The 10449-nt window shown below is 46.7% G+C and overlaps 1 protein-coding gene across 1 annotated transcript in view; it reads right to left on the bottom strand.

Annotated features, from left to right (window-relative positions):
* Positions 1-10449, bottom strand: part of CCDC162P (coiled-coil domain containing 162) — a 185821-nt gene that overhangs the window by 21376 nt on the left and 153996 nt on the right. The window contains exons 38-39 of the mRNA XM_027775129.1: positions 10023-10132; positions 1368-1517 (exon numbers count right to left, since the gene is read on the bottom strand). Coding sequence (XP_027630930.1) covers positions 1368-1517; positions 10023-10132 — 260 coding nt within the window. The remainder of the gene's footprint in view (positions 1-1367; positions 1518-10022; positions 10133-10449) is intronic.

Here is a 10449-nt window from a genome sequence, read left to right as displayed (position 1 = left end):
AGCACAACATGCTCCAGACACCCCCCATCTGTGCTCATAGAGCCTCACTTTGAGATCCTCAGGCTTGCCTAGAGCCAGCACGAGGCTTGTCATCCCACTGGACACAGCGTTGAAGAAGGACTGCAGGGAACCAGCAGTTAGCGTAATGGCTATGTCGCTGGACTCCCACGTAGTCGACCGCGGTTCGTGTCCCGGACCTGGTGGCTTAAAACTCACGCTGGGCGCGTGTGCGTGCGTGCCCAAGATCCCGAGAGGAGAATGGAGGAGAAGAGATTGCGGCGTGACCATCCCCCCTGGGGGGTGATTTCTCGCTTTCTGTCTCTATGTCTCTCTCTGTCTGTCTGGCGAGCGCACGCGCCCTACAGTGAAAATCTCTCCAAAAAAAAAAAAAGAAGGACTGCAACCTCTGGGTAGCCACACTGACACAGAGTACTCAGTATGGGGACAGGCTCACGTGGGGGCAAATCCAAGACCTATTATTTGCTACTTTAATGTTTCATTTGATTTTGACTTTTGTTCTTTGTGCACTATAAAGTACAAATACACTCTCGGGGAACCTAGGACGGGAGAGTGACTCTTGGATGTGCGACTGTGATTTAGATTCTCCTCTTCCAAGTCTGCGAGTTGGGCTTTTAGAGCGGTGACTTCCATGATCATACCATGACTGAGCTCTGCAACCTAGCGGCGGATAGATTATATGCATCTATGTGTGTGTGTGTGTCTGTGTGCATCTTAATGGAGAACAATTTAGAAAATCCAAATGGCTGCTACAGATTACTTCCTTGAATCTGCACTTCTTTTTTGAACCTAATAAAGAGGGTGAACTCCTCCTGCAGAAATGTGGGCAGAAGAACCCAAGGCCGACTTGAAGGTCCCAGAACAAACAATCTGTGCTTCATAAATGGTTGCTAAGTGAGTGACTGTGTCGCACAGTGTGACTGTGTCTTTAGGAGTCTCATCAGTGTGACCGGCCCATAATGTGCACGCTGAAGACAGAGTCTGCTCAGGGATGCTGGCTTCTTTGCTAGGAACAGCACAAGGTGCTTTGTATCTGTCGAGGGTGGGAAGGTCAGCCATGTACCTTCCCTGGGGTCCAGCACATTGTTGCTCAACTCCCACATTCCCCTCTGGGCACCTCGAAAGCACATTTTCCCTTTTGTATTACCAGAGTTATTGCCTTCACAACTGGGAATACAAGAGCCTAAGAAAACGAGCTAATAAGAGAAACCCGAAGATAGCATGCACCCCATTACCTGAATGAGAACCATTCCTCCTTACCCTGGCTCAGCCTTACTTTTTTCTTTGGCGTGGCTCTGGGCCTCCCTGCCCACCCATGCCTCAATGCAGTTTTCTCTCTGGGAACCCACCTGCTCCTTCTGACAGAGCCTCTGCCTAGCATGCTGCAGCACGTGCTCATAACACATGGAGTAGGTCTCGAAGTTGCTGCGTTCTCTTGCCATAACATCGCAGCCCAGGGAGGCAAGGCAGGCATTGAGGTGGTCTTTCCTGAAAGTGATCTGAAGAGGAAGGAGCATCGTTCACAGCAGCTGCAGCAGGCAACCTCACCACACCAGGGCTGAGGCACATGCTGCTTTGACTCACAGACCCATATTCGTTCCCCCTCCATACCAAGCCATTGGCTCTAGCCTCACCAGCCTCTTTGCAGCTGCTCAGAACATTTGCAGGGCCAGGAAGGACAAACAGAGGCCCCTGTATCCCTCCTATGTCTAAATGACCTGCAAGTCCACGTGCGCTTGCTCCTCTGTGTGTCTCAGTCAGTGTGTGTCAAGGGGGCTTCTGAGATCAGGCCTAGGAGCCCGCCTGCACTCTCACGTGAGCTTTATCAATGACACTTCCAAGGTCCGGCTGCCTCCCAGCTCAGAGGCATTCCACTGTAGAAGCTAGGCTGCCCTGAGAGCATGGGTGGTCTCCCTGGCTCTGACTGGCTATCCCAGAGGACCCAGAACACTATCCTTTCAGTGCCCCACTTACCTTCAGGGAAAGGTTTTGCAAAGCAAGTCATTAAGGCAAGCTAGCGGAGTTGACAAATAGTGAAAAGACCTAGCAGGAAGGAAGGCGTGGGGAAAGCGGGTGGCTCACCTGCTACTGGCGGGAGGGGAGGGAATGCGATATTTGGAGGGCAGGGCCTATGATGTGATTTTTTGTTTGTTTGTTTTGGAAGATATTTTTTGCTATAGGGCACATGTGCTCACTGGAGAGACAGAGAGAGAAAGTGAGCAATCACCCACCATGGGGAATGGCCACACCTCAATCCCTTCTCTGTTCTCCTCTTGGGATTTTGGGCACACATGCATTTCAGGACTCAGACTGTGGTCTGTCCTGTGGGAGTCTAGGGCCTTAACCATTATGCCACCTGCAGACGGTTAAGACAACTGGGTCTCACATGTCTGAATGAAGTTCAAATCCCAGTCTCCATAGCTTCAAAAACATGACAGGCAAGTTTGTATACCCCAAATCCCAACAGAATGGAGAAATGGGGGAAGAGGAATTGGGTATGACCATGCCAAATGGAGGGTGCTTTCTCTCTCTTCCTCTCTCTCTCTGTATCTCTCTCTGGCAAGCACATACCCCCTCCAGCAATTATAAAAAAGAGAAATATATTATATTACATTATAATATTATATATTATAGTGCATATATAATAATATATATGTAGTAGTTGAGATAGTTAAGCCTTTCAAAGTCAAACTGCACCAGCTTAGCAGAACGCAATCGAGATCTGTGCAATGGAACCAGGAGAAGAAACCTCGGACCATGCTGGATTTAACAGGCAATAGCCAGGCAGTTGGGCAGGAGGCAGCTCAGCCTCCTCTGGTGTACTCTCTAGGGCCCTCCTCGAGCAGCCCCTTCAGTGGCCTGGGGTGGGCAGGCTATCCTGGCCCTGTTGCCCTTCCTGCTCTCACCTAGCCCCTGCATACCAGCTCCAGGACAGCCATAGTTTAGCTGCTGACACGAGGCAAAGGGAGCTGAAGATTCTGTCCCCTAGACCTTGACTTCTCTATGGTGAAAGGGTGAGGCTATGTGGGTTCACTAATGACAAAGCTAACACTTCTAGGTCTGACTCTGATGAAAGCCTGAAGTCACGAGGAGTCACAAGACCACACTAGAGGCCAGCAAGGTGTGGCTGATGACCTCATCCAGCCCCAGTGTTCGCAGCCAGCCACAGTGACTCAGCCCTTACTATCCTGGGCATCCTCGCCCAAACATGGGCATGCCAACAGGGCCCCTTTATAGCAGGGCAAACACTCCCCAAACTAATGCCATGACAGCCCCTGCAGAAAAAGGGTTCCAAGCAAACAGAAATGCAGAATTGAACCACAGTGGCCCTCTGCCATCCCCTTTTAGCCGACATTAGCCAACATGACATCTTTCTTATTCAGCAAGGCTAAGGATCCCTTTGGTGAGTTCATGTAACACCAAAGAGATGGTGAAGGCCAGAACCCCCTTTCACATCTCTGGAGGCCAGGGAAATCTGTTTCTGCTTTCTCCAGGTAGCTCTGCTGAGACTTCAGGAGATGGGGCTTAAAGGTCAGCTCCAGGGAATGGCCCAGAGGGAGTGAGGCTGAAGCAGGGAGGGAGTGCGGGTATGGGCAGAACACCTGCAGGGGTGTATGGAATGGGATCAGGTAGGAGATGGAAAGACAGGAAGCCATGATGGATCAGTGAGAGGAAGGTACAGGGGGCCTTCCAGGCTCCCAGCAGTCCCTTTTTCCGGCTGTGTATTTGACTTTCTGAAAGCATCTGGAACCACCCGAGCAAAGTCCACGGCTGGGCCATGACTCAGTGAGCAGCCGCCCCTCCACTGGGCTGATTCCATCATCAACATGTATTTATTTATTTTAATTTGACCAGAGAGGGACAGAGTGAGACAGGAAAAGTGAGAAAGAAAAAGATAGAGAGAGAAAGTGAGAAAGCAAGCCTCCAGGTCTAGGACTCGAACCGTGGTCGTCCATGTGGGAGTCCAGCACCCTTAACCACCACGCCACCTGCCAGCCCCTATCATTGACTTTTAAATCTGAACCATGAGAGTTGGCGCTGGCTGGAAGAGCACCAAATTGTCCCAGAGATTCTTGGAGAGAGCCAGGCTGGGGTGATGCCTGGCAGATGCCAGGCCCTGTTATGGCAACAGCCTGGACCCAGAGCCTGCTGTGTGTGAATTGCACGTCCATGGTTTGCTTCATCTTGGACTCCCTCACAACAATTCGTCTAATATCAGGCACACATGAGGTATTTTGAGAATGTTTCTGAAATACTCACCTCTGCTGACAAACTGCTTCAGTGACTCAGTGCAGATGCCCCAGAATCACACGCAAAGTCATTCGTCATGTGGCCCTGCCCCCCATTCAGGTCCTTCTGTGGAATCTGCTGCTCTTCCTTCCTAGGTTGTTCTTTCTCCCGCTCGTCTCCTCACCCAGACAACTCCTTGTGCCTCAAGACTTGGCCTGAACAGTACCTCCTCCTGGAATCCTTTCCTGGGTACTTTCTGCCTTACTCCTGAGCTGGGCTGGGTCTCCCCTTCTTGGAGCTGACAGAACATCCTGGTCAGGCTCTATGAGAGCTCTTCCTTCCTTTTTTTTGACACTGCCGGTCTACCCAATTGTCTCCATAAGCTCTTTGAGGGCAGGAACTATACTCTTTATAGCTCTAACAAAATACCTGGGAAAAGCACAACAGAGAATCTGTAAGTGCGTGTTGAATGAATGAATGAATGGATGATTCTTGGAATCTGAATGGAACTGGTTCTAAAATTCAGAAAAGAGACTATTACAGTCCTAGTTTGCAAAAAAGGTCAGTCTCTAACTTCAAGCCAGTGTGTTTGGTATAAAATTTGGGCAGATGTCAGAACTGATTATGAAAGTCTGGTGTTCTAGAATTTGGTAGAGGCAATGATTACTAGATGCTAACATGAGTTCAGGAAAGGTCAGGTCAGGTTAATTTTATTTCTTCAAAAAATATAGTAGACATAGCGTACATGGCTTTCAGCAAGACATCTGAGAAGGATAAATGGGAGAACAGAGGCTGGTGGCAATTGGATGGGTTTTCTGGCCACAAAAAGATTGTGTCCAAACAACCTGCACAGCCTGGAAGGACCTCTAGCAGGCAGCACTGGGCTTGGGGCCTGCCCTGCATGTGTTGATAATGACTCAAATGAGGATATGGAGGGTAGGCTGACAGTTGGCAGGAAGAAAGAGTAAACTGGATGATAAAAATTCAGATATTTAAGATCTCAAGCGGTTCAAAGAATAGACCAAATTGAGCCAGCTGGGGGTGTGGGGACTGATGAATCTGGGTCCCACTTGGCTGTGTGTTTGAGCCTTACACCCAGCTGCTTGAAAAACACTCCAGGTGCATGTGTTCTTGTGCCCAAAATCCCCAGAGGAGAATGAAAGGGAAGAGACTGTGACATGGCCATCCACTGCAGGTGGTGATTTCTCACTTTCTCTCTCTCCTCTTTCTCTTTCTGGCAAGTACACATGCACTAAAAAAAGTAAAAATAAAAAAAAAATTTCAAAAGTAAACCAGGCCAGCAGGTGGCATGGCAATTAAGGTGCTGGACCCCCACATAGCTAACCGTAGTTCAAATCCTGGACCCAGTGACTTGAAAATCACACCGTGTATACGTGCATGCATGCCCCAAATCCCAGGAGGAATAGGGAGGAGAAGGGACTGTGCCATGGCCATCTTCCCTGGGGGTTGATTTCTCACTTTCTCTTTTTTTGACACTGCCGGTCTACCCAATTGTCTCCATAAGCTCTTTGAGGGCAGGAACTATACTCTTTATAGCTCTAACAAAATACCTGGGAAAAGCACAACAGAGAATCTGTAAGTGCGTGTTGAATGAATGAATGAATGGATGATTCTTGGAATCTGAATGGAACTGGTTCCAAAATTCAGAAAAGAGACTATTACAGTCCTAGTTTGCAAAAAAGGTCAGTCTCTAACTTCAAGCCAGTGTGTTTGGTATAAAATTTGGGCAGATGTCAGAACTGATTATGAAAGTCTGGTTTTCTAGAATTTGGTAGAGGCAATGATTACTAGATGCTAACATGAGTTCAGGAAAGGTCAGGTCAGGTTAATTTTATTTCTTCAAAAAATATAGTAGACATAGCGTACATGGCTTTCAGCAAGACATCTGAGAAGGATAAATGGGAGAACAGAGGCTGGTGGCAATTGGATGGGTTTTCTGGCCACAAAAAGATTGTGTCCAAACAACCTGCACAGCCTGGAAGGACCTCTAGCAGGCAGCACTGGGCTTGGGGCCTGCCCTGCATGTGTTGATAATGACTCAAATGAGGATATGGAGGGTAGGCTGACAGTTGGCAGGAAGAAAGAGTAAACTGGATGATAAAAATTCAGATATTTAAGATCTCAAGCGGTTCAAAGAATAGACCAAATTGAGCCAGCTGGGGGTGTGGGGACTGATGAATCTGGGTCCCACTTGGCTGTGTGTTTGAGCCTTACACCCAGCTGCTTGAAAAACACTCCAGGTGCATGTGTTCTTGTGCCCAAAATCCCCAGAGGAGAATGAAAGGGAAGAGACTGTGACATGGCCATCCACTGCAGGTGGTGATTTCTCACTTTCTCTCTCTCCTCTTTCTCTTTCTGGCAAGTACACATGCACTAAAAAAATTAAAAATAAAAAAAACTTTCAAAAGTAAACCAGGCCAGCAGGTGGCATGGCAATTAAGGTGCTGGACCCCCACATAGCTAACCGTAGTTCAAATCCTGGACCCAGTGACTTGAAAATCACACCGTGTATACGTGCATGCATGCCCCAAATCCCAGGAGGAATAGGGAGGAGAAGGGACTGTGCCATGGCCATCTTCCCTGGGGGTTGATTTCTCACTTTCTCTTTTTCTATTTCTCAATGTCTCTCTCCAGCGAGCACATGAACCCTTTGGCAAAAACCAATAACAAACAAAAAACACACCAAGAAAGCGGATCAAACTGAACAAGAACAATGCTGATAACATGGCGGCAGCAGCAGATTGTCTGAATGCAACGTGTGGGCTTCAACGTGTGAGCTCAGTGGGTCAGAACTGAACAAGAACAATGCTGATAACATGGCGGCAGCAGCAGATTGTCTGAATGCAACGTGTGGGCTTCAGGTGACAGTGAGCTTGGTGGGTCAGCCGCGATGTGGCTGCCCAAACTCAACACACTCGTAGACATTAATCAAAGCAGGGCATCTAGGACATGGGCGCTCGTGGCTAGCTAGACACCCTTGGGTTTACGGAAGACTGACCAGGGTGGCAAGGGTGCTCACATGAGATGATTGAAGGAGACAGAGATGGTTTAGTGTGAAGGAGAGCAGACAGGCTAAGGTCCTTGGAGTGGGCTTGTGTGGTCTGTGCTCTGCACAGAGGCACCCAGGCAAAGGGAGAGCCCAGGGCAGTTCTATTTTCCAGTCCCTGTGTCTGGCATGGGCTGTGCTGCCTGGAGGAAAGGGTAGTGATTTGTAATCCACTGTCCCGGGAGGCGCCTGTGTTGATTCGTCCTCCTGGCGTGAGCCCTTACTTGTAATCCACACCTTCACCCATGCTAGCCATGGTTCTAATGAGCGTCTCTGATTGCAATGCTCTCAGACATCGAAAGGCTGCTGTTGGAGGTCAGAACCACGATCTGCAGTGTCTCAGGAACATAACGGAGATGGAGGGGAGGCCAAATCTATCTCAGGAGATTGACTAAAACAAGCGCTGCCCGGGGGTGGGGCAGAGTTTGGAAGAGTGAGCTCCCTGTCACTGCAGATGGTCCAGAAGAGGCTAGAAACCTATCAGGCATAGGCTATGGAGAAACCAAGAATCCTGAGATCCTATGATTCAATGACTCCAAGACACTGGCAGGCTACACCTTAACACGTACCCCAGCTTCATTTGCACCTGATACGGCACTGCCCGGATTACTAACGTCCACTTTTCTTTCCTACAAGAACTTGTCTCAATGTTGGGGTGAGGCATACAAATACGGGATGAGCAGAAATATTTTTAGTTATCATGATTCACACATTTTTTTTTTCTGAACACACCTACCCTAACTACCTCTGTACCTTGAGAATGGAACACCGCTCACCCCCCAACATCGGAGTACACAGAACCATGTATGTATAGGTGAAAGCTTAAACAAATGTAAATCATCACAACCAAGCTTGTAGATTTTCTACCTCATAATTAAGAACTGAAGTGTGGGAGTCAGTAGGTGGCGTGGTGGTCAAGGTGCCGGAATTCCCACATGACGGGCTGTGGTTCAAGGCCTGGACCTGGCAGCTTGCTTTCTCTCTCTCTGGCAAAACTCATGTGAAAAATAAATAATGGAGGTTAAGGTGGTTGGATCCCACATGGCTGACTGTGTGGTTTGAGTTCCAGACATAGCAGCTTGAGAAAAACACTGGGTGCATGTACACGTGTGCCTAAAGTCCCAAGAGGAGAATAGAGGAGAAGGGATTATGGCCCGGTCATCCCCCTGGGGATGATTTCTCACTTTCTCTCTGGTGAGCACAGGGAGAAAGTGAGAAATAGCAAACTAAAAATAACATTAAAAACTCCTGAAGTTTGTATTATAAAATGACAGAGAACATTTGAAGAACTTAGAAAAATGTAAATTCGGAGAAAAAATTGTTTTGAAAATTTCAGTACACTTCCCAAGTCAGGGTTTTATTAAGTGGTTGAATTTCAAAGGAAACTGGATTATATCTATCTAAAACATTTGGTAACAGTCCTAAAACTCTTATACCCAAATACCCACATGCACTCTCTTTTCCTGCCTTTTTTTTTGAGAGATTTTTGCTATAGGGCGCGTGTGCTCGCCAGAAAGACAGAGAGAGACAGAGAGACAGAAAGCGAGAAATCACCCCCCAGGGGGGATGGCCATGCCGCAATCCCTTCTCCTCCATTCTCCTCTCGGGATCTTGGGCACACACGCACACATGCCCGGCGTGAGTTTAAGCCACCAGGTCCGGGATTTGAACCACGGTAGACTACATGGGAGTCCAGCGACATAGCCATTACGCTAACTGCTGGTTCCCTTTTCCTGCCTTTTCAACAGATTCTTTTGATTTAGTCAGGCCGTTTCTGCCAGGGATAAACGTGTTTCAAAACTCCAAGGACCATGTGTACACATAAAATACATATTATTGTTAAATATAAGGTTATTACATAGAGTTGTATGGATTCAAATATTTTCCTGGAAGGATACACACACACACAAATAGTTGATGCTTAAACTGGGGATAAAAGATTGGGGAAGGGTGAAAATGTTATCTTTCTGTGCTACTGGATTTTTTTATACTGTATACTTTTCTTTCTTTCTTTCCTTCTTTCTTTCTTTCTTCTTTCTTTCTTTCTTTCTTTCTTTCTTTCTTTCTTTCTTTCTTTCTTTCTTTCTTTTTTTTTTTCCTGAGAGGGTTCATGCACTTGCCAGCGTTGGAGAGAAAGAGGAAGAGGAAGAAAGGACCCCAATGGGGCATGGCCACGCTGCAATCCCTTCTCTTCTGTTTTCCATCCTGCTGGGATGTTTGGTACATATGCATATGTGCCTAGCATGCTTTTCAGGCTGCCAGAACTAGGATCAAATCACAGTAGGTCATGTGGGATCTGGCTCCCTTAACCACTAGGTTACAGGATCAGTTCTTACATCGTCCATTTAAAACATTTTTTTTCTCTGTAGTGCTAGTATTGCTATTTTAGTTTTCTTTTTAAAATTTTCAACAAGAGGAAATGTTGCTAAACATCAACACATTCATAAACCAGCTCCAAGGTTACTTTGAATAATTGACCAAATTTTAAACTAGCCAAAATACTTTTGCTAATTACTCAAGTCTTCACTCAAAGTAAATCTTTTTCCAAAATTAAAAACAAATGATTACTATTTGGGTTCAGCCTCAGTATTCATATCATCACTCTTAGAGAGAAAGGGAAGCATTAGGAGATGTGTAGAAAAAGTCTTCCTTGTTCGGATTTATGTTAAAAAAGAAAAACACAAAATGACTAACTTTTGATACATACCTCTAGTTCACCTTCCTTGTAATTCTCCATTAATCCTTGTCTAAATTTTTCAACTATGTGTGGTCTTACAACTGAAAAGTCTTCTTTTATGACGTGGTGTTTCCAAAGATCTAGGGGAAAAATCATACCAGTGTAGTCTCAGCAAACATCGAGAATTACTAATGGCTGATTTTCTGAGAAATAACACCGGACACAATGAGCTGCCATTTCCAAACACACAAAAACTAATGCATGAAGTAGGGGAGGAGGAGGTAGTCTGGGAGTCAGAACCCTCAGGAATGAGGAAGATCGCTAACAAGATTCGTGATGAAAAGATTGGGAAAAGCACCTCTGAAGTCCAGTGAACACTATTCCATGACCATAATAAATACCCTGAGTTAAATGTTATTCCCGATCCTGCATGACATCTATTTTCATTAAGTCATAT

The sequence above is a fragment of the Tupaia chinensis genome, unplaced genomic scaffold, assembly GCF_000334495.1.
Source record: "Tupaia chinensis unplaced genomic scaffold, TupChi_1.0 Scaffold000527_1, whole genome shotgun sequence".
Classification (NCBI taxonomy): domain Eukaryota; kingdom Metazoa; phylum Chordata; class Mammalia; order Scandentia; family Tupaiidae; genus Tupaia; species Tupaia belangeri.
The sequence above is the reverse complement of the archived record's forward strand: the minus strand, read 5'-3'. Positions and strand labels throughout refer to the sequence as shown.